The sequence below is a fragment of the Mus musculus genome, chromosome 13 (genome assembly GCF_000001635.26).
Source record: "Mus musculus strain C57BL/6J chromosome 13, GRCm38.p6 C57BL/6J".
In the NCBI taxonomy this organism is placed as follows: domain Eukaryota; kingdom Metazoa; phylum Chordata; class Mammalia; order Rodentia; family Muridae; genus Mus; species Mus musculus.
Window position 1 is genome coordinate 74,322,255 of NC_000079.6, and position 27,997 is coordinate 74,350,251.

Here is a 27,997-nt window from a genome sequence, read left to right on the forward strand (position 1 = left end):
ACTTTGAGAAAGGGTTTATTTGGCTTACAATTGCTGGTTAAAGTCCTTCATTTCAAGGAAGTCAGGGCATGAACTTGAAGAAACTAGTTACATTCACAGTGAGAAGTAGACAATGAATAACTGCATGCATGGGGAAGGCTCAGCTTGCTCTTATACAGTCCAGACTGATTTGACCAGAGAATGATGGTGCCCACAGTGGGCTGTCTTCCTTAACAATTAAATTAATCAAGCCAATCCCTCAGAGACATGCCCATGGACCAAGCAAACAGAAGCAATCCTTCATTGAGACTCTCTTCTTAGGTGATGCTAGATTTTTGTCAAGTTGACAAAGCTAGCCAGCACATACGCCCTCAAATAAACATGGACATATGCATATACCTCTACCCACCAGGAACCTAAACAAGGCACTGGCTCGATACTTACCATATCCAAACTTTCCTTCAAATTATGAAGGACCTGCCCTACTTCACACAGAGAATGAACAAAACAATACTTGTGCTGCAGCTAGACAGCGGAAGAAAATTATATTTGCTGTTTCAGACCAATAGATAGAACTAAAATCCACTACTACATGGTTTTATTTGGAAATAAAAGATTGCTCATTTGTACTTCACTTAAGAATTATGCCAGTTTTATCACTGCACAAGAATAAAGAGACAAAGTCTGGCGCAACTCAATCCCTTACAGCAAGTACTACCAAGCTGTTGATCACAATCTATGAAGTGACTCCTTGTTCATGAGAGCAGAATTTTACCAAGACAAGTATGAGGGGAAACGCAGGTAAGCTATGCTATATAATCACATAAGCTGGTCCTGTAGCTGTCAGGTTTCATCAGTAGGAGCGGATAGCAGGAGGTACGGTGGCACAGTCAGCCTCATTCAAGGTCTTGTCGATAACAGGTCTGTACTCCAAAGTAACCTTGGAGAAAAGAGTCGGGGTGAATCAAGGCATGAATATTTACAAACAGCCATTTCTTCTGTGCTTCTGTAAAATTAGGCCATCAAGTACATTTACAGGCATGAGAACTTTAAGACAAAGGAGTCACAAGTTGGCTATGTAAATTATGGTAATTCCTCCCACCCCATCTCTCTCTACAGCTTATGCTGGCCACCAACTCAAGCTTCTCCTGCCTTAGCCTCCTGCTACCAGGTGAAGAGCTGTCTCTGTCATGACATTCTGCTCAATTGAATGAGTTCTCACAGCAATGGACTTAACTTTCTGAAACCACGAGACAAAATCTTTAATTCTTTTAAGTAATTCATGTCAAGAATTTCATCACAGTGATATAAAGATACTAATAGTCACCACTAACTCCCTACCACAAGCATCAGACATCTGATTATTGCCCAGTGCTCTTCACCTGGTACAGAAGATGAGAACCAGTCCTATACTAAGGGTCCCCGTGAACCACCCAGGCACTGGTTTCTGTTTCTAGCAAGAAGCATGACTCACGTTACTTTTTTTCAGTGATATCTTGGTTCAGTTAACAACTGGTTTAAAACTAGGTTGCTTTCTAAACTGGTCAACCATCAAAAGCCAAATAGAGTGGCTCAGCACATCCCTGGGCTGATGCATGCCCACATACCTTGCCAGTCTTGATGTCCACATATGAGAGGGTGTGCTTCCTCCAGTGTTCCCCAAACGGCTTCTTCTGCTGTCCCTGGATGGGCTTGGAGTAATCATACTCATCGACCCGCACCTGAGGTAAAAACATACCTCCATCTCTCACCAGAGAACAACACTAAAACCACAGAAAATATTAAAGATGCACAGACAAGCCCAGGAAGTAAACACTATGACAAAGGGCTTTAGAGCCAGGAATGCAAATGTACAACATCCACTTCTGCATTTTCTCTCACAGCTCTGTAAGTAGATATTAGAATTAAATATCACTTACGTCATTTTTCCTTTGACTCCATGCACTGAGATTTCGTCAGCTTTTCTCTTCAGCATTTTTAATTTAAATGGGCTTTTGTTTTGAGACAGGGTCTCTCTACATTGCCCTGGCTATCCAGAAACTATGTAAGCCAGGCCTCAAACTCAGAGATCCGATTTCTTCTGCCTGCCAAGTGCTAGGATTAAAAGAACATGCCACTACATTGAGATTGACTGTTTTCTAAGTTTAGCGTTTATACTGAAGAACTTTTAAGCGTCAGTACACGGACTGCTAAGGAAGAAAACTTTACATCAGGAATAGGTTAGATGAGCAAGAGGCTCTTCAAATAAAAACCAAGATCAGACACCTTGCTGTTTCTACTGAGATATGGGAGGAGAAGCAAGAGGAAGTTCCTTACCTGAGCCAAAGGGCTAAAGCATAGCCCTAGCTGCACATTCCTGAGTACAGTATATGCCTGCTGATAGTAAGCAGAATCTACCTCAAATTTTCAGAGCCTTATTTAGCTCTGCTCCTAGCAATTAACTCTGAAGCAGCTCCTTGGTACATACGTTTGCTTATGTCTCTTCTCGTCCACTTGATCACTGCAGGTTAAGTCAATGTTCATGGCAAATGAAACCTGTGCTTAGGCTGCTTTTCTATTTACTCAGCATCCTACACTGTCCAGAATCTGTGTAGCCATCATGGAAAGTCAGACTCTAGTTGATGTGTTCATCCTGAACTTGGAGCTACACCCAAGCTTCTTGTGTTTTTTACCACCACATGTAGAATCCAACTTGTGTGTTCTGTACAGACAACAGTTTGCATAAAAACCATGGCAAGGGCAGATCTCCAATTCCTTTTCCAAGCCTCAATACAGGTCTGATGACTCAATAAGTCAGCATTTCCTGGTATGGTCACTGGTTGCACTTTACTATTAGCCCTGTTAAGAACCAGGCCTGTCGGTTATCATGTAGAAGAATGAGAATTGATCCATTCATATCTCCTTGTACAAAGCTCAAGTCTAAGTGGATCAAAGAAGTCCACATAAAACCAGAGACACCGAAATTTATAGAGGAAACAGTGGGGAAAACCCTTGAAGATATGGGCACAGGGGAAAATTCCTAAACAGAACAGCAATGGCCTGTGCAATAAGATCAAGAATCGACAAATGGGACCTCATAAAATTGCAAAGCTTCTGTAGAGCAAAAGACACCGTCAATAAGACAAAAAGGCCATCAACAGATTGGGAAAGGATCTTTACCAATCCTAAATCTGATAGGGGACTAATATCCAATATATACAAAGAGCTCAAGAAGTTGAACTCCAGAAATTCAAATAACCCCATTAAAATACCGAAGGGCTGTGAAGCACTTGAAAAAATGTTCAACATACTTAATCATCAGGGAAATGCAAATCAAAACAACCCTGAGATTCCACCTTACACCAGTCAGAATGGCTAGGATCAAAAATTCAGGTGACAGCAGATGCTGGCGAGGATGTGGAGAAAGAGGGACACTCCTCCATTGCTGGTGGGATTGCAAGCTTGTACAAACACTCTGGAAATCAGTCTGGCGGTTCCTCAGAAAACTGGACATAGTACTACCAGAAGATCCAGCAGTACCTCTCCTGGGCATATACCCAGAAGATGTTCCAACTGGTAATAAGGACACATGCTCCACTACGTTCATAGCAGCCTTATTTATAATAGCCAGAAGCTGGAAAGAACCCAGATGCCCCTCAACAGAGGAATGGATACAGAAAATGTGGTACATTTACACAATGGAGCACTACTCAGCTATTAAAAACAATGAATTTATGAAATTCTTGGGCAAATGGATGGATCTGGAGGATATCATCCTGAGTGAGGTAACCCAATCACAAAAGAAGTCACTTGATATGCACTCACTGATAAGTGAATATTAGCCCAGAAACCTAGAATACCGAAGATACAACTTCCAAAACACAAGAAAATCAAGAAGGAAGACCAATGAGTGGATACTTCATTCCTCCCTAGAATAGGGAATAAAATATCCATGGAAGGAGTTGCAGAGACAAAGTTTGGAGCTAAGACAAAAGGATGGACCATTCAGAGACTGCCCCACCCCAGGGTCCATCCCATAATCAGCCACCAAACCCAGACACTATTGCATACGCCAGGAAGATTTTGCTGAAAGGACCCTGATATAGCTGTCTCATGTGAGACTTTCCCAGTGCCTGGCAAATACAGAAGTGGATGCTCACAGTCATCTATAGGATGGAACACAGGGCCCCCAATGTAGGAGCTAGAGAAAGTACCCAAGAGCTGAAGGGGTCTGCAACCCTATAGGTGGAACAACAATATGAACTAATCTGTGTCTCCAGAGCTCATGGCTCTAGCTGCATATGTAGCAGAAGATGGCCTACTCAGCCATCATTGGGAAGAGAGGCCCCTTGGTCTAGCAAACTTTATATGCCTCAGTACAGGGGAAAGCCAGGGCCAAGAAGTGGGAGTGGGTGGGTAGGGGAGCAGGGAGAGGGGAGGGTATAGGGGACTTTTGAGATAGCATTTGAAATGTAAATGAAGAAAATATCTAATTAAAAATAAAAAAGAAGCAGGCCTGTTCTGCTTGCAAATGCTGCACGGGCTAACTCAAAACAAGAAAAAGGTCTGAGAGTAAGAATATGAATAAAAGATATTGAAGGAAAAAGTGTTCTCCTTGATTTTGTTTTGGGAAAATAAATGAAGCACAGAAAGCAAGCAGGGATGAGACCTGGGTGCGCAACGTCAGGTCAAGGTGGCGCATCTGGAGACATACTTTGTAATCTTCCCTGGCATGGGCTCCCCGGGACTCCTTCCGAGCTTCTGCACCATATATGGTCTGCAGTGCGCACAGCATCAGATTCTGCAGCTCCAGGGTCTCCACCAGGTCTGTGTTCCAAACCATTCCTGGGGATACACAAGAACCAATGAGAGACAAATAGGACCCAGTCATGTAGGTACTCTGGACATAAAGCAACATACAGCTGTGGGGAAGAGATGGCTGGACAGCAGGCATGGACTAAGGTAGTGGTAAAAGGGACAGATACCAACCTATCCCAAGGAAGGCAGTATCCTCTGAGAGTACTGCTGACTCACCCCTGTCGAATGTCTTTAGATGCTTTAGGTCTCCATAGAGCTGACTGATTTTTTCACAGCCTTCTTGCAATACACTCCCCACACGGAACACTGCAGCATGGTTCTGCATCGACTATCATAAAACACCATTACAAATTTTTAATGCACAGAAAAAGATAGGTAAAAACTCATACAACTTAATATTTTCTACATTTGATATATTTATACAACTTAAACTAGGAAATTCAGACTATGAGTTAAATTTAAACTTAATGTAATTCTTTTTTCTTGGAGAAAGGGTCTTATTATATATGCATGTGATCTTCCTATTATAGTCTTCCAAGTATGCCATTTTACCTTGGTAAAAATGAAATTCTGATTAAACTTAAAATATGTTTCTATGTATATTATGTATCTCACAACAAATCTGTGTGTCACTTAAAATTATTTTGCTTTTCTGGCAGCATTTCTGGAACACAACTATCGTAGGGTCCAAGTGAGTTAGCAGTAGTGGGTACAGAACTGGGAGGTCATGAGAGTAAGGAGCAACCAAGGCCTGGGAACCCTGGGGCCAGGTACTGTCCCACTGTGTTAGGGGCTAGGTTAGCTACTGCCCATTTCACTCTCTCCACCTTCTGCCTTTGTTATGGTACAAGATTCCGTCTGCGGACATCTCTCTCAGAGCTGAAAGGGCTAAGTAAGCAGCACAACTAGTTCTGGGTAATGAAAGGTGAGCAAGGGAGCGATGCTGGCTTCGAAGTGACCTGGGATGCAGTTTTTGATGGTCTTCCCTTCCTACTGTCTGCAACACACATGACAGGCAGTCCTAGTCTGAGGATGGATGTCAAGCTCACATAAAGGAGTGCCAGAGAAAGTCAAGTCCCTGGTGCTAAAGCTGCAGCTTATTTCTGCCCTAAATTAAGAACTCCAATGTTCCGTGTGGAAAGGAACACTTCTGCATGAGAGGCTCCTGATCACTTCTATTCGCTGCTGGGCAAACTGAGGAACAGGTCCTCCTGCTGTCAACCTCAAGCACTCATGCAGGGTGCCTGTCACTGTGTTTGCTCCTACCTTCTGCATGTTTAGGCGTAGTTCTGATGTTCTTATACTTCCATCGGCAAATCTCAACTTGTCAAGATTCATAACCGATTCTTCTCCAGCATTTGCCTTAATTGAAGGAACTTTATCTCCTTAAAAGAAAGCCAGAATTTAACATATGGGGGAAATCACTTATGGGGGAAAAAAAGAAAGATTGTGAATGCCACTCAAATTATATAATAGCCATTCCAGGAGTTTGGAAAGCATAGACAGAATCTGAACCAACACTGTTTGGCACCAACCTAAGGAATGAGACACTGACTCAGAGTCAGTCTTAAGACATATACAGAGAAAAAGATACGTCATCAGACTTACTGTTACTCCAGTAAGGAAATTGTTACCCTTAAGATAGTGGTCTCAATTTGAGATGTTAGCCTCACACGTTTTCTGATGAAGGAATAAACAGGTAGCTATCCTATGTGTCTTGAAAAGCTGCCTGCTGGTCTTGACTCTTAAGTGCTCTTACAAAACCTCAAGATCATGACTTTTAGGCAGTAGGTACAACTTAGATGTAATGGTTAGCACTGGTGAGGCCCCAGGTTTGATTCCCTGTACCACCCGCCATCCACCCACACCCCAGTGAAAAAATCCTCTCTACTTAAAAAAAAAAAAGTTCTGAGTGAGGCATTTAAAAAGTTGTTTTAGATGGCATATGCATTTTCTACTGAGAAATGCAGGCAATAACTGCTTCCAGCTACCTCCTTTCCAAGGACTCCAGGTAAATGGCTCTTATGTGTCACCCCAGGCATGCAAATAGTTCATTTTTCTTCCTCTCTCTCTTTTCTCTGTCTTGAGATAGTCATGAACTCAGTATATAGTTCAGATCAGTCTTGAACTAACAATCTTTGTTCGACCTTAGCCTTCTGAATATGCAAATTATAGGTTTATGTGCCTGGCTCCTTGTCTTTAAAAAAAATAATCTCTCAATAAAACCGACTTTTCTGATGATGTACATTTTTAAAAATTTCAACACTACTATAAAAAGACTTGTACTTTAACACTATGAGACCATTACTCTTTGGGGGAAAAATATTACAAATCTTTTCATTTTTAAATTCAAAGACAGTGAAATTTGTTGTCTTTTTGTTTACATTTTTTTTTTAGTAGAGCTTTTCAGGTTTTGGCAAATAGAGTCATGTTTAAGTAAAACCCCCACTAGCCCAGCCTAGCAACCATGATCTGTTTCTGCCTTACAGCTTGCAATTTCCAGAATTAAAAACACATGTGCAGTCTTTTGAGTCTTACTCTAAACATTTAGTCCTTTCATTGCTGAATTTAAAAATTCTTAATGTATTTGTAGAACCTTTGCCTATAAAAGTATAATCTATTCTTTTAAAACAATTTTTCTCATTCTCAAAGCAGGGAATCTGAGTCTCCACTTTGCTCTAGATGAGCTTTTGACCCTCCCAAAGGCTACATTTGGTGTCGGAGAAGATCCTTTGAGCCCTGCTTATGCAACTGGACAGCACTAAGGACCAGGAACTGTCTTCACATTTAGACTTGTGCTATGGTATGACTAGGAGTGTGAAGATATGTAAAATATGTAAAATGATTACCCAAACCTTTCTCTTTACCAGTGAGGCAAGGATGTGCTGGTCTCTGCACCATCACTACTGTTCATCCAGAACGCACCCGCTCTATATCAACTACAACTGACATCCACAAGTAACAGAGGAAAGAAAAATGGATGGAACAGGGAGAGGGATCTCTATGCCTCCTCATGAGGTATTATTTCATACTGCTATTCTAAGAAAACAGACAAAACAGCTACCATGAAGGCTCCTTAGAGGCTGGCGCTCTAGTAACCTCCTGGTTCTGGTGTGTACAAACAAAACTACACTCCAACACAAGGTACATTTTTCTTTTACAGTTTTAAGCTACCATAAGAAAACCTCAACTGAAATTCTTTCTATCCCTGTGGGGTAGGACTATGTCATTCTTTTATAAATGGAATTCTAAATCTTGTTTTTAAAACAGTCTAAAATTTTTCTACAATTACCAAGAAGTTACAGATTCATTTTTACTATTAATATTGGACTGCAAACATAATTTATAACAGACAAATAATATGTAATCAACTTTCCCTCAAAATACCAATTTCTTTTTTATTTTTATTTTTATTTTCAGCTTTTCAAGACAGAGTTTCTCTGTGTGGCCCTGGCTGTCCTGGAACTCTGTAGACCATGCTGACATTGAATTCATAATGATCCACCTGCCTCTACCTCCCTACTGCTGGGATTAAAGGCACTTGCCACCACTGCCCGGCAAAATACCAATTTCTTAACAGTGTCTTAAGGACATAAATCAACCAAGCCAGGAAACAGAGGCAGGTTGATATCTATGAATTCAGGGCCAGCCTGGCTGATTTATCAAGTTCTGGGCCAACCTTGGCTATACAGTGAACTGTGTCTTAAAAAAGCAGCTGACCCCTGTTGCTGAATTAGGGAAGGCTTAAAGAAGCTGAGGGGAGGACAACCATGTAGGAGGACCAGCAGTCTCAATTAATCTGGACCCCCAAGATCTCTCAAACACTGGACCACCAAACAGGAAGCATACATCAGCTCATATGAGACCCCCAACACACATACAGTAGAGGACTTCCAGGTCTGTGTTCATTCAGAGATGAAGCAGCTAACCCTTAAGAGACTGGAAGCCCCAGGGAGTTTAGAGGTCAGGTGGGGTGTTGGGTGGGGGCATCCACGTGGAGATGAGGTGGGGTGGGGAGGAGGTGTGGAATGTGGAGCAGTCGGATGGTGGATGGGAAGGGTGGGGAATGGAATATAAAGTGTAAAAAACAAATTACAAATAAAATTAAATTTTTTGACTATTAATATTTCACAGAAGTAATCTCAACATCAATTCTGTTTCTATGGGAAAAAGCAGATTTCCTCTATGATCACTAAACAAATTTTCAGCAACAAATAAAGACTATGCAGGCTCCTAGAATGGCTTGAGAGCTGGAAGAGAACACATACCAGGCCTGCAAGATTCTGCAATGCTCAGGGCACAGGCTCTGCCAAAGACTACAAGGTCCAAGAGAGAATTTGCTCCAAGCCGGTTGGCACCATGCACTGAGGCGCAGGCAGCCTCCCCACAGGCATACAGACCAGGCACAATCTGATCCTGGCCATTCACATGCTTCAGCACCTGTAGGAATATTTCAGATGAAGCAACAAAATACCTATGCGTCCATATGCCTGCTTCCCTGGCAGACTTCCTATGCCTGAAGTAGCAAAAGTAAAGACTGTGTCGTCTCTATGTCATTCTCTTTAGTACATCCCCAGTTCTCCTTTTGCTCCAAAACTCTTGCTGTTTGCTACCAACAGGTCAAAGGATGGTTTAGGTTTCCCAGAGTGTCAGTCACCACCTGATTTAACTAAGGAATATGACAGGTGATGGAACACTAAAGGGAGGAGGAGAACAGGACCATCTGTGAAGGGGGGTAGTGGTGCTGACCAGGAGTCCAAACCAGAAGGACCAGCTGATAAGCACTTGTAAACTGCTTATAACTCAAGTACCAATTATATCACTAATTTATAAGTTCACTGTAAATAATATAGAAAATCAAATGTAAAATGGTAACAGTGCTTAGTATTATAGGTATAAGGGAATTAACATTCTATTGGTTATTACCAAGTAAATGAAACCCCAAAACATAACCTAGCCTCTCACTGCCTGGCAGGTATAGCATTTGATAACTACCATTACACTATCAAATGCACTGCATTCTCTAAGCACTAAAGGGATTTTTGTCAAGTAGCCTTGTCACCATCACCTGTCCCTTGTAGTTAGTGGGAATCCCACCCATGTTGTAATGCACAGTGGGGAGGACTGGGATGGGCTCCTTAGTGACATCCACACCAGCGAAGATCATGGCCGTCTCTGAAATTCCGGGTAGACGTGTGGCCAGTTGCTCAGGAGGCAGATGATGCAACTGCAGGTAGACGTGATCTTTCTCAGGGCCACAGCCTCTGCAAATACAACATGAGGCAAAGAATGGTAAGAAAGAGCTAAGATCACTATGTTAGACTGAACAATCTTTGATCTTGAGGAAAATGTCACCTTCATCTATGGTCAGTGTCCCATTGATACTTTTTTCCTTCAGGTACTTGTTAATCATAGTGTGTCAGAACACTTCTGTGAAGGACACAGCCAAGAACAGAGCCTATACTCACCAATCTTACATCCTTGCCTCGGGTACTACGATTTCCTGTTTTCCTTGGTAAATATATTACAAAGTTTCCCATAACCCACCAGATTTCTGAGTTTTAAATTAAAGTGTCAAACCCACAATAAGTCCCTAGATTAAAGCCAGGCACTTGGAACCTAAGGCAATTTCACTAAAAGACAAGTGACACACAAGCCCTGAAGAACACCTGCCAAAACACCTGTAATATTGATTAAAACAAATTAACTCCTAAGGCTGAGTATTAGCTGAGCCTGAGAATCTCAGCTCATACCAAGAATAAATGATGATACACTTATGTGAAGACTCTCAAAATATATGCCTTTAAGGATATATCATAAATTAACAGGTGTTAGTCAAAAAATAATGACGTAGCTTTATTCTCTAACCCTAACCCTGAGGGCAGGGCACCTGTGTGCAAAAGTAGATGTGACCTAATGCCTACCAAAGAGAAAAGTGGACACGTTTTTCCACCCCCTACACTCCTGCATCCCTGAAGGAGAATTACAGACCTTCCTTCACGGATCTCAAGAGTCATGGATCGAGACACAACATCTCTTGATGCCAGGTCCTTGGCAACAGGTGCGTATCTCTCCATGAACCTTTCACCTTGACTGTTGATGAGAATCCCCCCCTCTCCACGACACCCTTCTGTGATGAGGCAGCCAGCACCGTATATACCTGTAAAAATCCAATGATTAAATGTTTATAAATGAACGAGCACTAGGAAACTACTTCAAATGGTTAATCCTTCTTTAGAAGCCACTTTTTGGGAGTAGACACAAAGAACATTAAACTCAAAATAAGAAGAAAAGTCAAGTAGGAGAAGGAATGTGTGTGACAAGCAGCAGCAACAAACCAGAAAGCACAAGAGCTTCAGGAACAGCAGCTCACTCACAGGGTCTAACACATACTCTGACTAAACACCATCCATGCTTATAGATTTAATGTTTTTAAATATATCTTTATACCAAGAAATGCGATAACAAGTTTAGGCAGGGATAAAACAACTTAGAGAATTTCTATCTTAAGTCCTGAAACAGCAAAAATTATTTTAATGGTTAGTATTTATGTTTCAAGTCTAAACATTTACTCATTTCATGTCTATGATGGGTACTAAGAAGTCTATCCTCAGAGGCAAAAAAAAAAAAAAAAAGAGGTTTAAGTCACAGAAGTTTTTTAATATAATTTTGTGTCCTTCAGTGTAAGGAAAGACAAGGGATGCCAAGTATTGAGTTTTAAGGGAAGAGACTAAGTAAGGGTTATTTTAAAGCCAGTTTTCCTTTCATATGCCAAAAGGTTACATGCTCTAAAAGTGCTTTTCACTTTTCATAGCTTCAGTAACATCTGTCGGGTAGTTTATTTTTATATATTGTAAAGAAAGTATAAGAAATGAAGTGCTAAACACAGTATGTGACTGGCTCCAGAGGCTCAGAGACACTAGACAGAAACTGAAGTAAGAAAACTAACTCACTTATTTTTCATTCTCTATCTCTGCTCATCTCTCTCCTCTGACAGGAAGAGCTAATTTCTCCCACAACTAGTTCTTTCCCTCATCCAAATCCAGTACCTAACGTTGGCATCAGGTGCAGCTTGATCTGTTCTAACTTCGCATCCCTCTTAGCACCTCAACCCCCGGAACCACAATCTCTTATGAACTGCCTTTATGGAACCAGGAGAAACTCCCTGAGGACTCAAGGTGGAGAAGTGCACCACAAAGCAAGGAATAGGTACTGCATGCTTGAAATACACAGAAGAGCCCAGAGCCAGACAGGTATTCTGTCCTACCTGTGGGGTGGAACTGAACAAATTCTAAGTCCTGGCAAGGCAAACCAGCCCTAGTGACCATGGCTGTGCCGTCCCCTGTGCTGGTATGGGCAGATGTACAGCTGAAGTAGGTTCGCCCGTAGCCCCTGAAAGCAGAAAACAGTGACTATAAGCATCAGTCCACACCAAACTTCCTCTTATATGGTGCAGTCTCTGGGGCACCAACCTCTAATGACCCCTTGCTTGTAATGTTCTCTGCCCCATGCATGTATATACACGACACACAATACGTGGGAGGCCATACTTGTGATGTTCTTAACATAAGATGGAGGCTAGGAGACAGAGAAGGGGAATATTGTATTTTTTGTATTTTGGTACTCTGTGCTTTATCTTCAAAGAATTTTGAATATATAACTTTTATAATGAATCTTAGTTAGGGTTTCTATTGCTGTTAAGAGACATGACCACAGCAACTCTTATAAAGGAAAGCATTTAACTGGGGATGACTTACGAGTTTTAGTCTATTGTCAGCATAGTGGGAAGCATGGCAGCATGCAGGCAGGCATGGTACTGGAGATGGAGCTGAAATCTACATTTGATCTACAGGCAGCAAAAGGAGACTGCCACACTAGGTCTAGCTGGAGTACATGAAACCTCTAAGCCTGCCTCCACAGTGATATACTTCCTCCAACAAGGTCACACCTTCTAATCGTGCCACTCCCTGTGTGCCAAGCATTTACACACACAAGTCTAAAGGGGCCATTCCTATTCAAACAACCACATAATGAAAAAATTTAAATATTTGTTAATTTGTTATTTTCTTTTACTATTTCTCCCCCAGCTTTACTGTATATTTGTAAGATGTCCACATAATCTGATAATGTATACTGGTAACCAATTTCCACAATCAATTTCATTAACACATAATTTTACATAATTATCCTTTGTGGTGTGGGCACTTAAGACTCTTGGCAACTACCATTATTATAGCCAATATCTTATTAGATTTCAGAAACTGCTCATCTCTTGACTCAAATTGTTTTTATTCGAATATAAATGTCCCCTGTAGTCTCATGTGGAAAAGGCCTGGTCCATGGCAACTTGCATTGTTTGGGAGGTCGTGAGGACATGGAGTTTTACTGGAGAAAGCAGATCTCCTGGGGTATGTCCTTAGGAAGATATACAGTCTTGGGCTAATGTCTTACACTTTTTGTCATGAAGTGAAGAGCTGTCTCCTATCATATACTTGTCCTGCTTAAACACATGAATCCATATTCCATAGACTGAACCTGCTGAAAACATTAGTCAAAATAAGCCTTTTCCTGCATTGTTCTGCTCGGTTACAGTGACAGTCTGGCCATGGTGAGTACTACAGCAAACATTTGTATAAATGATATATTCACGATGTTGAGTATGCTGACTTCATCCCCTTTGCATATACTGCTATGGTGGGACTGCCACACCTTGTTAGTTTCATTCTTCTGGCTTCAGGTATGAGAGTTTGTGTGTGTATGCCTCATGTTGACAGTGGGTAACTTTCTTCATTGCACTATATTTGATTGAAGCCGACAGCTTGCCAACTAGCTAACTAGTCTCTCTAGCCAGCATATACTGGAGAATCCCTACTCTGCCTCCTAAGTCACGAAACTACAGACAGGGTCACACTTGCTCAGTTTTATGTGGGTTCTGGGCATCCAAGGTCTGAGTCTCATGTATAGGTGGCAAGTACCTTCTCTATTAAGTCATCTCCTCGGTATCCTTTAGCTTTTTGAGGAGTTTGCACATTAACTACCAATTTATACTGCCAATAGCCTTTAGACTTTTAGGACACTTTTTGCTGTATCTTTTTTTTTTCTTAAGTTTTTTTTTTTTGTTTATGTGTCTGTGTGAGTTATGCAACATGTGTGTCAATACCCAAAGTGGCTACCTCCAAGCTGGAGCTACAGGGAGTTGTGAGCCTTCTGAAGTGAAGGCTAAAACCAGAACTTAGGTCTTCTGCCAGAGTAGCAGCTCTTAATACTGAGCAATCTCTCCATCCATTGTTTTGTTTAAGGAAAAACAAACAAACAAAAAACAAAAAACAGGCATTGCCATGGCGTGTGTGGGAGTGAAAGGAAGACTTTAAGGAGTGCATCTGTTATTCTACTATAAGTTCTGGAGACGGAACTCAGGTAGACTACCAGACCTATGGTAACTGCTTTTGCCCAGTATGGTGGTTTGATTAAAAATGCCCCCCGTATTTGAATACTTGGTCTCCAACTAGTGGAAATGTCTGAGAAGCTGTGTCACTGGGGAGGGCTTTGAAGTCTGGATTCTTGTCGTCTGAAACTGGAGGTTAGATTTAACATTTTCTTTTATAGGTTGCCTTGGTCATGCTATTTTATCAAGTAACTAAGACAGCTTGTTGTTTTCCTCTACATCTTCATCAACATTTACCATCTGTATCATTACATTAACCATCCGCACAAATATGGATGTTACTTGAATTCTCCAGATGTTCAATGGTGCTGAGCACTTTCATAAATTTGCTGACCATGTGTATTCCCTCCAACCTGGAAACATCTATTCAGGTTCTATACCTATTTAAAAATGTTTGTTTACTTAAACTTTCTTTCCTTTTCTTTTTTTTTTTTTAATGGGGGATGGGTGGGAGTAGGGGATGGTGGTAAAGTAGAATGAATCCAGGACCATGTGGATTCAAGACAAGCAAATACTCTACAACTGAGATATACCTTCAGCTTATAACTTTAAAAATGGTAAAAATGAAATCTTATTAACTGAAATGTACTTTATGATTCTAAGAATCAGTATACTTAGTAAACAAGAAAGCAGGAAAGTTTATCTGAAAATACCATGTGACTCTCTAAGCTTACTATTTATATTAAAACAGGTAAAGTAAGCTTTATAATCCCAAATTTTGCCCCATTATGCTCAGAGAACATCTATATTGTGACAAAGGTACCAAGGCTGGGAAAGGTTATCTTCTGCATGAGATGACATGAAGGCCTACGTCTGACCCATTGCCCTGAACCACTTTAACAAAAAAGCAAACACTCCCACCCCCATACTGACACTCAATTTTTATATAAGAAATTAAATACAATAAAAGCCTACCCAGTAGCAATAACAGTGTTTTTTGCTCTTATTCGGTGTATGGACCCATCTTCTATGCACAGTGCAATGACACCACGGCACTCCCCATTTTCCATCAGAAGATCCAGTGCAAAATATTCCACAAAATAACTGGTGTCATATCGCAGAGACTGTAAGAAAAGGATCCATTTCAAACTGCATTTAAGATTAAGATTAAACCAACACCCCAGTATGGCCAGACTTGGGGCTGTAGTAGGCAGTGCTGATAAGCCTATTTCCATACACATAGTAGAGTCAGCACTGGACAATGCTACCAGGGGTGGATTTGATAGTCCTGATGGTTAATACAAGGAACTCTAAAGAGCATAGGCAAACTCTCAACACAACCACAGAATAAGCACAGACTGTCATATTTTTTTCAGTGTACTCAGCCTAAAGGAACCTACTGGTGCTCTAATATTTTCATGTTAACCAGCTGTCACTACCTTCTGAAGACAGAGCTCAGATTATTGATTATCTGGGACATGCCAAAATAGGCTATCTAATGTAGTGTTTCTCAACCTACCTACTGCTGCCACCTTTTTATACAGTTCCCTCATGTTGTGGTGACTCCTAACCTTAAAATTATTTTTGTTGCTACTTCATAACTATAATTTTGCTACTGTTATGAATGGTAATATAAATAGGTGTTTTCCAGTGGTCTTTTGTGGGTTGCAACCCACAGGGTGAACCACTGATCTAGTGACTACTGTCCTTCAAGATAAATACATCAATCAGTTCAGTAACTTAGAGGTGATAAAAGCACATTAATATACTTAGTGCTCTTTAAGGGGCTGGCTACTGGGAGTCTGATTGCACATGCCCCAGTGAGTATATGGGCAAAAGAAACTGGTCTTGTTTTCCTTTTTGGTGGTGGGAATCCAGGAGGTTGCACAAGACTGGGGGCACACCTGGGAAGACTGAGAAGTGAGTGTGACTAGGGTACATGATGTGAAACTCCTCCCCCAAAAAATCAGTAATAATATTATGTTAGAAAGAAAGAGTACTTTCTCTGTTCTTGGCATGTTATGCAGCACAAATTCAAAATAGTAAGAAATGATTACCAACTCAACTTTCCAATACAGACATAAGGAGTAACATACTGACTTAGAGACAGCTTTCACAATATGTGTTCAATACTTTCAGATTAATAATTATTTCAGGTATCTTACTATCTGTGTTAATTTTTTTGTCAATTTGACAGACTAGAATCATCAAAGAAAGACCCTCAACTGAAAAAAATGTTACCATAAAGTTGGACTAAAGGCAGGCCTTTGGAGGCATTTCCTTTACTGATGATGTGAATGGGTCCTGCCACTGGGTGTGGTACCATACCATGGCAGGTTCAGAGCTATATATAAAAGTAGGCTGAGCAAGCCATAGGAAACAAGTCACAAGCAATGTTCCTCCAAGGGTTGCACAGCAATTCCTTCCTCAAGCTCTTGCCCTGACTTCTCTTCATGATGGACTAAAACTATAAAGTGAAACAAAACCTTTCCCTAAGTCGATTTTGGTTTCAGTCTTTGTCACAGCTATCAAGGTAGAACATTATTTTTTTTTCTTTTTTAAAAAATAACCCATAGGATGACATTTCCACTGTTATCATAAATACCATCCTTAACACCAAGTCAGCCTTACTCTTCCATACAACGTGTGTAAGAGTGAGTGGCCTGTCCGATCAGCCACACAGCAACACCGATGAGCCTGCCCGCCTTTCCCAAACTTGAGGCTCTGTCCACCAAATGCACGCTGATAAATCTTCCCATCTTCAGTTCTGCTAAATGGCATACCATAATTTTCTAGCTGTGAAACACAAAACAAGCAAAAATATATTATCTTAAACAAGTAAAAAACAAAACAAACAAACAAAAAACCTCATTTTTGTACCAAATTTGCACCAAACCCAAAACCTAAACTTCAATACTAGCATATTCTATGAAAACACTGATAATTCCGGGAGAATAAACTATCTTCTTAAATGAACTGAATAGTTACAGGAAAAACTTTCCTCATTGGCTCATCATTACCAGGGATGGGACCCTAGAGCTCAATTGCAGTAGGCATGCATTCTCCAGGAGCCTTATCCCCAGCCCGTTTTTATTTTTACACTGATTCTTTTGTAATACAAGCAGAGCACATACACAAGAGTTTCCCGTCAGTTACCTCAACCACAGAGGCAGGAGCTTGCTCTGTCATGTAATGGATGGCATCCTGATCCCCCAGCCAGTCGGAGCCTTTCACAGTGTCATAGAAATGCCATCTCCAGTTGTCCTCTTCCATGTTCCCCAGAGCAGCATTGATACCTCCCTGGAAATACCATACAACTGCTTACATATCTTAACAGTCTCTGCAGCCCACCTCCCCCTCAGATCTGATTCAGGGACAGCAAACTCCGTATGTGGTGACTCTTCATGAGGGTTAAGGAGCTGTAAGGCAGGACAGATTCCAAGTCATGAGACTTCCCGAGTAGACAGATGGCTTAATTCTTATTTGTAATGGGAATGTTACTTGATCTCCAGGCCTGTAAAGACTAGAAAAGATCCTTGTAACTTAGCCATTGTTTATCTACCTAACAACTGAAGATGTTCAACAAATCTATCTGGAAATTTTATACATAGAGTCTCACTGTATAGCCTACCTTAGAACTTCCTTTGTAGACAAGGCTGGCTTGAACTCATAGAGATTCTCCTGCCTCTGCTTCTACCTCCTTCCAAAGTACTAGGGTCACCATGCCTGGTCTCCATCTTATATTTCAATTCATCCCTTTTATGTAAACTTTTTATAAAAGAAGGTACCTGTGTATGATCTGATTGTTTCTCAATCGTTCATGTATCAGAAGGAGACACAATACACAGTACAATGGTGGACCCTTTAGCTTTTGGGGATATGTCCTCTTGAGAGGAATTAAAGTAGTTTTCACTAGATCTTAGATAGTTCTTGTAAGTGTTCCTGTAAAAAAGCAAGACTAGTCCAGTCACTGAGCCACTGCTGTGGACTCAGTTGCCGCCCCCTCCAGCCTCCTAGAGTCCTGATAATCCCTGTTGTGTTGTATCCGGTCCCCCTCCTCCTCCCCACTTCTCCTGTAGCTGTCTTCTGCAGGGTTTCTACCGAGGAAAAGAAATCATATCCTATGTCTCCTGTCCAGAACCTCCACTCTTTCGACCCCTTTGCTGATGTAAGTAAGGGTGATGGCCTCCTTTCTGCAGGCACTGAGGATTATACCCATGTAAGAATTCAACAGAGAAACGGCAGGAAAACCCTTACTACTGTCCAAGGGATTGCTAATGATTTACCACAAAAAGGAACTAGTGAAGGCATTTAAGAAGAAATTTGCCTACAATTGTACTATAATTGAGCATCCAGAATATGAAGAAGTAATTCAGCTCCAGGTGACCAGCACAAGAACACATGCCATTTTCTGACAGAGACTGAACTAGCTAAGGACAATCAGCAGAAGGTTCATGGTTTTAACTGCTGTGACTCTCTGAACCTTCTGTGAGAACTTTCTTGCAATGAGTACAATCTCCCTTCTGTCCCTTGTCAGGGGTTTAAAAACCTCAAAGCCTGTATAATGTAACAATCTGGGGTCCTCTTTTAATCTGGACTAGTGTAACTCCTTCATGCAATAAATTGAAAAGAGCCATGTTGCTTAGTCTTCAAGTCCCTCATTTAAACAGCTCAAACAGTAAGACCTGGCAGCTTACATCCTGAAACAGAGCGATAACAATGTTTCAGTCAAGCATAGTCCCCTGCACTAAGAGAATTTCACCATTACAATGGCCCAGGTCAAAGAGAAGCTGGAGTACCACACCAGCTATACCACTAGAGGGAGTCCCTGCCAGTAAAAAGAACCCCTGGTGTCTGACTAGGTAGGCAGAATTCAGAAAGGGCCACCTTTTCAGAGAGGTGATAAACATATTGCTGGCCACCAGGGTCGTCTTTTGAATCAGATATATCCTAGCCGAGAGACACTGAAGGATGAAGGTAGCTTGTTATTAGTCAAGCTGATGCCACAGGTCCTGTGGCTAGCTGCAGAGGTTTCAAATCACTAGCAGCAGCTGTCCAGTGTCATATGAAGTAACAAACTTTTGTTGTTTCACTTTGAGTTTTTTTCGTTGTTTTCTTTTCCCTTCCAGTTTTAATGTTATGTAAGGTATTTAAACCTTTATTTAAATAAAACTTGTTTTCAGGAAAAAAAAAACAAAAACAAAACCCAAAACTAAGTCTATCTATTTTCTGGTCTTCGGTCTGGTAACATGACTTCTTCCTCTCATAAGATCATAGCATGGTGGAATTTGCCATTTTACCTTGCTGGCAAGGGACTCCTCACCAAAGGCCAACTGTATAGGGCTACCCAATTTTTGGACTTTAAATACACATATCTTATTCCCTTTTCCTTTCAATTGTTGTTCAGTAAGCTTTGTAAAAGCTGACCTAAGCTGAATTTCTTCCCTTTTCATTACTACTGTGCCTCAGTATTCCCAGTTATGGTATCTTTCAGTTTGGATGAGTTACAAGGAAGAACTAAGAACCGTGTGGGAACCGAATAAATGTTAGCTACTTTCTTTTCTTCTTTATTCAACCCCTCCAATGTAAAGACAAGATGATCTTTATAACTTTTAGTTGCATATTTATAGCAGGATACAAAAGCTATTTTGAAACAAAATGTGTAACTGATAGTACCCATCACTTTACTGTTGCCTGAAAACCAGGCCACAAATGCTGTCTTCTGAGAGCTCTCAAATCTCCAGAACTACAGACTTACTCTACCTACAGCTAATTCTTCTTAATAATTAGTTGCCATACTATTTTCTCCCGCTGTTATGACTACACTACCCATCACATTACAACTTTACAACAGTAGTAAATTTATTCTGGTCTCCTTTTTCCTCTAGGCCATAATTTCTTCCAGTATGTTTTAATTCTTTCACTTACAAACCACCTTTGCAACTAAGTGCTCAAAGCATGCTTCAGCAAAAAACGAGATGAAGGAGGCTTTTCCAGCTCCTAGGAACCATCAAACTTTGCTACTGGCTTAGAAAAAACTAATCCACATACCGGGAAAGATAATCAAACATGATTCTACTACCCATATAAAGATTAGTGTTACTAACAGTGATCCCAGTGATCCAAGAATGAAAATCCTTGTCATTTTCTACACTTGAGAGATTCAAAGTCCAGTATTTTTCTATTCTTTACATCCATGCCATCAAAGCTCACCGTTATCCATGTAGTATAGATTTTGATGATCCCCAAAAAGGCTCATGTGCTAAAGGCACATGGTGCTACTGGTGGATGGTGGAACCTTTAGGAGGTGAGGCCTAATGAGAGTTTAAGCACTGGGGTATGTCCTTGAAGGGGATATGGTACCCTGACTTCTCTATTGTTTGTACTTCCTGGCTGCCCTGAGATGAGGAAAGTAGCATCCTGTACCATATGCTCCCTCAGTGATGTAATGTGCTGCCTTAGGCTCAAAGAGCTTAGCCACGTGATCCACAGCTTGGCTGGAATCTCTGACCACAAATCAAACTAAGTCTGACTCTGTTTAAGTTTATTATCTCAGGTATTTGTCTCAGTGATAAAAAGCTGTCTAAACTTAAGATCTGGACTGTGCAAATATATATATTATTAATACATACATATATATATTTACCAGGGAATCAATGTGGAAGAAAATATGTCTCCATGATAGGGAGACATACAGGAGGCAGGACAGCTGGGAAAAGACCCATGTATGAAAATAACAATGAGGTGCCAATCCCACAATGGTCCCGAGGTAGAGATTACCAGCAGTGACTTGGAAAGTGAGAATGAATGATGAACTGGATGCCAACAACTGTGGCTGAAGCTTAATAAGAAGACTTTGTATTATAGGAGAGGTGGTGCTGTACAAGATCTGTTGGTATCAAAAGAGGGCCTTTTTCTTACCTGTGCTGCAACAGTATGTGATCGGGTAGGAAAGAGCTTTGTAAGGCATGCAGTATTAAACCCTGCCTCAGAAAGGCCAAATGCAGCTCGCAAGCCTGCCCCTCCAGCGCCTACAACCACAGCATCAAATTCATGATCCACCACTGGGTATTGAGTAGAAATCTGAAAAGGAAATTCAGCTATTTGTTACATATTTAACTTCATAAAACATCAAGACTATAATTACAAAATAATCACAGGAAAGAATAGCTGCTGTGCACAGAAAGAAGGCTTTCAATCCTGTTCTGATCTGAGTGTGCATTCTTGGTGTTGAAGTGTGGTACAATGAACCAGCAGTCAGACTTCATGAACAATAGATGGACTGCTACACACAGACACACAGACACACACACACACAGACACACACAGACACACAGACACACACACACACACATACACACACACACACACACACAGATTATTTTCATTTTATTTTACTTTTTTTTGGTTTTGAGACATATTTTGCTCAGGCTGGCTCAAAATTCTTCATCCTCCTGCTTCTGCTTCCCCAGTGCCGGGAGTAAAAGTTCATGCTATCACATATCACACCTAGCTTTTAATAAAAAAGTGTTTTTGAGAGCACTTCAAATTTTTAAGATTCCAATCTTTCTATTCTGCTACCAAAGCAGGAAAGTGTAAAAGCAGAAGAAAGCATCAACATAATGAGCTCTAATTATTATCTATCTTCTTCTCAATGGTTTTACTCCTATGTCCATAACCATATCCATTTGTCTGCAGGAACTCAGTGTACAGACAGCTTCAACTGTGATGTACAAGTCTTTCTTGAAAACAATGTTGCTTTTAAGTTAGCACATTTCAGTTTGCCTGGGCACAGACCACAACTATATTTCAAGTTTATATTTAAGGAGAAGGTCTGTGTGCGAAGATTTATTGCTGAGAAATTGTCAAGCAATATTCTATAACCTTACTAGTTCATATGATAAAAACTTGTGAGTAATGTTCGTATTTTTTAAACAGAAAGCAAAAGAGGCTAAATACAGAGGAGTCTCAACTCCAGTGGCCATAGTCTTATTTTGTGCAGGAATTCCACAGTTCATCACAGCATATACAGCTCATTAATATTTTCTTATTTTGTTACTTTACTTGAATTTAGAGTTTAGTTTAGATAAAGATTTGCCAGCAAAAATGTCAGTATTTATGTTAGTATTTTTGTAAGTATTACACTACACACATTTGAGCATACAATTAATATTTTTTAAAAAAAATCTTTCCTTTAAATATGTCCAATATTCAAATATATTAAAATTAGATCATAATCCTTCAAAACAAGAAACGTTTGCAAGCTGGGCTTAATGGTGCACACCTTTAATCCCAACAGAGTTAGATGGATTTCTGTGAGTTTGAGGCCAGCCTGATCTACATAACAAATCCCAGGCCAGCCAGAGCTACATAGCGAGACATTGACTTGAATAAAACAAAAACAAAAATTGTTTATAATTGAGCATTAAACTTACTGCATCTGAAACTTTAGCTGATGCCTTCTTGTTCTCACCAACAGAGAAGTGAAAGCCGCAGGTCTGTTTTTGGAGTGTTCCTGGCCACTGCAGGGAAATAAACAGTGTTAGGTCTTGAAGAACAGAAACAGAAGGAATGAATTAGAATTTTCCTTCTAAATTGTTAACTTTCCTATATATCAAGTTGTTTTCATTCTTGTAGAAAGTTTACCTGGGACCCTGACTAAGAAAGAGGCAAAGACTTAGGTCTTGTCCTCTCTACTAACTTGGCATTCTAGGAAAGCCTTTTCCAAAACAGCCTGTTTCCCAATAGGGTACTACTGACCCTTGCTTTGCAGAATATTATTCTGTTAACTCAGTAAAGAATGGCAAAGAAATCCATATTGCTGTGTTTTCTAAATATGAAGCATTTTTACTGGCTCCATCTTAACCCTTCCCATATTGGCTCTCTGCATGTCCTTCAAGACTTTTGTTTTAAGAAAATGAACTAGAGAGCATACTGGGAGACTTGTCCTCTGGAACAGGCTACTCCTTATTGAAACAAGGTAACCCTTAACCTTAGGGATGAAATCATAATGCCTTTAGCATATATAACCGAGACTTTAGCCACACACCCTCTCATGGATCAGGCCTGTTCTCCCTGACTGGTTACCCTTAGCCTTCCTCAGGAAACTTCTCTAACTCCCCATATCCAAGGTTAACCTGGTGTCAGTGAAATCAGTCCAGTGTGAATCCAGTCAGCCATTAAGAGAATACATTTTTCGTTTTACTTACTCTACTTAAAAAGACCAAAATATAATGAAGAGACTTGGACATATCCCCCCAAAAGTTCTAGGTAGTCAAGTACACTTAGTAATCAGAAACGGGGAAGTCAGGAGTGATCATAAGAATTGCATGTTTTTACTGGAGTAGAGGCTGTCCCTAAAGCCCTGAATAAACTATTCTATATTATACTGTATCGTGGCTGGTCCCTCGGGGTCCACTGAGACATTCCCTTCCCCCTTACCTCACCACACACCCATAGAACATATTTCATATCTCTTTATCTTTTTATAAACACATTATAAGTAAATCTGAATTAGTAATGGGACAGATTTCAACTTTACAATATCCAGCCATTAACTTGTTTTCATTGATGAAGCAACTTTTAAAAAAATCTTTATGATTAAATTTTTGGAAACATGAACATGAATGAGGAAATTCACCTACATTGTAACAAAAAAAAAAAAAAAAAAAAAAAGGCCACTTATACCTTGTCCTGTAGGACAAGTGTTCTAATGTAAAAGGTTGGAGAGAGGATGAGAAGAGCAGAGGCTATTTATTAATTATCCTCAATAAGCAAAGTGCCTCGGTAAGCTAAGTATCTCATCAGCTGAACTTGTACAAATCATCTTCTAACAACTCTTGCAATAATAAAATCACCTTATGAAGATCTAAAAATTGCTGGCACTGGAGAGGAAGTAAGCAGTTTAAGGTAACTAAATTCTTTTATCATTCAAAAAATTCATGTTTAAAAATCTACTGCTACAGAAATGAAGGTAAATACTAGTGCACAATAGTACTATTTTAGACACTGCTTCCATTACTGAACAAAATAGTTTATTCCTCATTTATAGAGCTTTCATCATAATTTAAAAAAATAACCATGTGAAGTTATTTTCATTATAACGGTTAGCTTTTGGGGTGGAGAGATGGCTCAGTGGTTAAGAGCACTGACTGCTCTTCTGAAGGTCCTGAGTTCAAATCCCAGCAACCACATGGTGGCTTACAACCATCTGTAATGAGATTGGACACCCTCCTCTGGTATGTCTGAAAACAGCTACAGTGTACTTAGATATAATAAATAAATAAATCTTTTAAAAAAAGGTTACTTTTAAGGAAGCCAGATGACTCAGTGAGGCAACGATGCTTCTTGCTGAGCCTGGGGACATAAGGACTCACTCTGTAAGGGAGAAGTCATACCTTCAAGTTGTCTGCTGACTTCTCTATAGTATGCGTGAACACATACAGACAAATGTAATAAAAACGTTTAATTTTCACTATTTTAAAGTAGAGATGCTTAAAATACAGCTCAAAGGGATATCTACCCTGACTTGGATAACTACAGCTTAAACTTTCAGAGGCTACCTCACAAGTCTCATAATACACACACACACATACACACACACACACACACACACAAAAACCTTGAAGGTCAGAGGGAACTATAGGCCCAAATTGTGTACTTTCTCCACTATCTGAAGATCTTTGGGGCAAATCCCCAAGAAACTCCAAATTTAGATTACAATCCTGGTTATGAATAAATACTAAGCCAGAAGTCTTCAAATGAACCAAGAACCACATCACAACATACTGAATTGAATGTCACTGGTTTTATGATGATCCTGAGAAGCCAAACAAAATGGTTTGACTGTAGAGGCCTAACTAAATCATAAAATTTCTAGATATACCAGTAAAACACTAAAAACAACTCATCCAAAGAAAAGATGTATTTTACTATGATGCTTCATGTATTTTTCCTAAGAATTTCTACAAACTTTATAGAAGTCAGCTGCCCTTGTTCTTATTTTTCCTTTAAACGTGAGTCACATCAGTGTATTGGAACCATGCAAAGCAAAACAAAGGCAAAATAAATCTGATGAGTTGATAACTTGAAAGTGTTTGTCAATATAGAAAACCTTGACAGGACAATACAATTCCTTGTCTTCAGCACTTCTCAGTCGATAGTCACAAATTTCTTTTTCTGCTAACTTGATTCTGTTCTTTGGTAAACTCAAATTCCTCATTAAAAAAAAAAACAAAAACAACAAAAAAAACCCCACAAACTTCAAATGCCAACAAATATTCAGTTAGAGGGCAGAATTTTCATAAGAACAGCCATCCTCATAAAGAGACTTTCTTAAAACCAAAAGGCGTACTTTAAGAGGTGCCATTTGTGTGTCAATCCTGTTTTTCCTGTCTTATTATCCTGCTTACTGGTTCTTAACCACAGAACAGTTATGAAGCACCACCACAAAGGAGGTAACATGCTGCAGCTAATATGATTCAACTAAGGGAGGTTTGAAAGAAATAGTTTCCAATTATGCCCCTATGCAAAGAAAGTTGTGCAGCCTGGTCTCACATGCTTAGAACCGTACTCTCACTTTCAACTGGAATTTTACTCCAGACTGAAATCAAAGTCAATATCTAGGTCTTAGTCTCCAGAGGAATCACTGAGCACCAGCCTAGGACGAGGACACTGATGTACAAGAAATGAAGCAAAAGGATTGATTTTATAAAGGATTTATTAAAAGGCTTGCTTAGGAGACATTAAGTCACACAAAATAGTATTTAGCTAAGGAAGTGTTGCCTTCAAAAATACCTCAAAGATATGACTATAGTAACCAGGTGTACTGGCTAGTTTTGTGTCAACTTGACACGGCTGGAGTTATCACAGAGAAAGGAGCTTCAGTTGAGGAAATGCCTCCATGAGATCCAACTGTAAGGCATTTCCTCAATTAGTGATCAAGGGGGAAAGGCCCCTTGTGGGTGGTGCCATCTCTGGGCTGGCAGTCTTGGGTTCTATAAGAAAGCAGGCTGAGAAAGCCAGTGGAAGCAAGCCAGTAAAGAACATCTCTCCATGGTCTCTGCATCGGCTCCTGCTTTTTGACCTGCTTGAGTTCCTATCCTGACTTCCTTTGGTGATGAACAGCAGTATGGAAGTGTAAGCTGAATAAACCCTTTCCTCCCCAACTTGCTTCTTGGTCATGATGTTTGTGCAGGAATAGAAACCCTGACTAAGACACCAGGCCTGTTGGACATAAGTAAAATTAAGGATTCTAGGATGTAAATGTTTCTTCAGCAGGATTGAGCAGCCATTAGACTCTTTCCCTTAACAAAGGAGACAAACCGAATTACAACTAGTAAGCCCATTTCTCTTTCAAAGACCATTCCTCTAGAAGGCAGTCCCGGGTGACAATAAACTTTAAATATGGTATTCCATAAAGCTCCACTTCTCTTCTTAACAAAGCCTAATTCTGACAGCTGGACGAGATGCCCATAGGCAGGAACAATAAAGATGCACTTAAAAACAATTCAGGCAATGAAAAATACCTTTGCTGTGCAAATCTCCCACCTGCCTAAGTGGCCAGACTTGCAGTCTCCTGTCTCTGTCTAAACTGGTCAAAGCATAAACTGGATCTGGAATAGGAAAGGAATTTAAGGATGCCAACATATGTGGTAAGCATAAACCTAAGGTGTATACAAGTTAATAAAAATCTTCTATCCTTGACTGTTCCTTTTGGGCATTAGCCAGAGCTGGGCTCAGACTATCATTATTTTTTTTTTTTTTCCTTGAGTGTGTGGAGTGAATCCTGGGCATGGGGTGGGCTCACCTATTTCTGCTACAAAAGAATTCTGCTACAATTATAGGTGGCTGACTTATTATCTCCTGTAAAGGGCTTCAATGATCAGGACTTAAAACCCTTCTTGCAGAGCCCAAGGGATAGAGGTGGAAGTAGGAGTTTGTGGCAGCAAATACAAATCACAGAAATTATCAAGGTTTGAAAATGCCTTCTGGCCTTGCAAGAATAGCTGCCAACTAACCCTTGAACATTTCATTGAACATGCATTTTAATATCTATTTCAGAAAATAGACAACTGCAGCCATAATTTGATGCACAATGCAAGTCGATACTGTTCAATGTCTTAGGGCCTTTACTTTGTAATTAAATTGTTAAGTAGGTAGGTGAGACAGAACTTTAAAGAACCCAACCTGTCAAATTTAGTTTACGTTAATAAAACCCTAGGAGTGTGACGAATAACAGGTGACCGGCAAAGAGTGCACTGAGACAAGATCTGACAATCTGGGAGGCCAACATCAGACCCCTGCAACCCTGAGTCACTGTGTACCTCTTCAAATGCAAAAAGAAGTCGCAAGACTGGATGAACACGGTGCAGAAGTCTCACCTGGTATCTTCAAATATCTCTTTGATATTTAAAAACAGTAGCTAAGGCCACTACACAAAACCTGTAAGCTCATCACTTATAAGTCTTAGTGTCGACACCCAGACTACCAACGGATTACTCGCAGACCCGTCCGCATCCAGAATGCAACAGGCCGGTCCCTCCCTTTAACCTTGGAGAACTTCGCTAGACCAAGACGGGGAAGGCCAGACTCCACGCCCGCGACCTCGGGGTCGTGACCTTCGCCGGAAAGCAGTCGGCTTCGGCCCACTGCACCTTCCCAGACTCAGGCCAACTCGGGTGGAATCGTGGCGCACTCCTAGCGCCTGCCATTTCGTGGCACTAACTCACCGCCCCAGTTAACGCCAAGCGCCGCCCGCGAAGAAGCCTCGAAACTGCGCCAACCCCGGCCATGTCTGCCTTCCCGCAAGCCCCAGCGACAGACTGCGCTTGCGCA

At 40.5% G+C, this 27,997-nt stretch overlaps 1 protein-coding gene across 1 annotated transcript; it reads right to left on the reverse strand.

Moving 5' to 3' along the window:
- Sdha (succinate dehydrogenase complex, subunit A, flavoprotein (Fp)) lies at window positions 1–27,986 on the reverse strand. Its single transcript, NM_023281.1, has 15 exons — window positions 27,892–27,986; window positions 22,597–22,683; window positions 21,083–21,244; window positions 17,318–17,461; window positions 16,793–16,957; window positions 15,137–15,285; window positions 12,044–12,168; window positions 10,768–10,936; window positions 9,845–10,040; window positions 9,045–9,216; window positions 6,043–6,161; window positions 4,993–5,104; window positions 4,673–4,803; window positions 1,587–1,700; window positions 1–919 (listed from the first exon to the last, which is right to left on the reverse strand). Exons 1-15 carry the CDS (start codon window positions 27,952–27,954, stop codon window positions 833–835), a joined length of 1,995 nt encoding a protein of 664 aa, NP_075770.1. The 5' UTR covers window positions 27,955–27,986; the 3' UTR covers window positions 1–832.
- Window positions 27,987–27,997: the final 11 nt, after the last annotated feature.

What these genes read in the sequence shown, in the direction of transcription:
- Sdha (NM_023281.1), bottom strand. Translation starts at nt 27,954, where the DNA reads ATGGCCGGGGTTGGCGCAGTTTCGAGGCTTCTTCGCGGGCGGCGCTTG. An exon ending in CAGCTAAAGTTTCAGATGCA is followed by an intron (nt 21,245 to 22,596) that starts GTAAGTTTAATG and finishes TTTCCTTTTCAG; the next exon opens with ATTTCTACTCAATACCCAGT. An exon ending in TGGACATCAAGACTGGCAAG is followed by an intron (nt 920 to 1,586) that starts GTATGTGGGCAT and finishes CTTTTCTCCAAG; the next exon opens with GTTACTTTGGAGTACAGACC.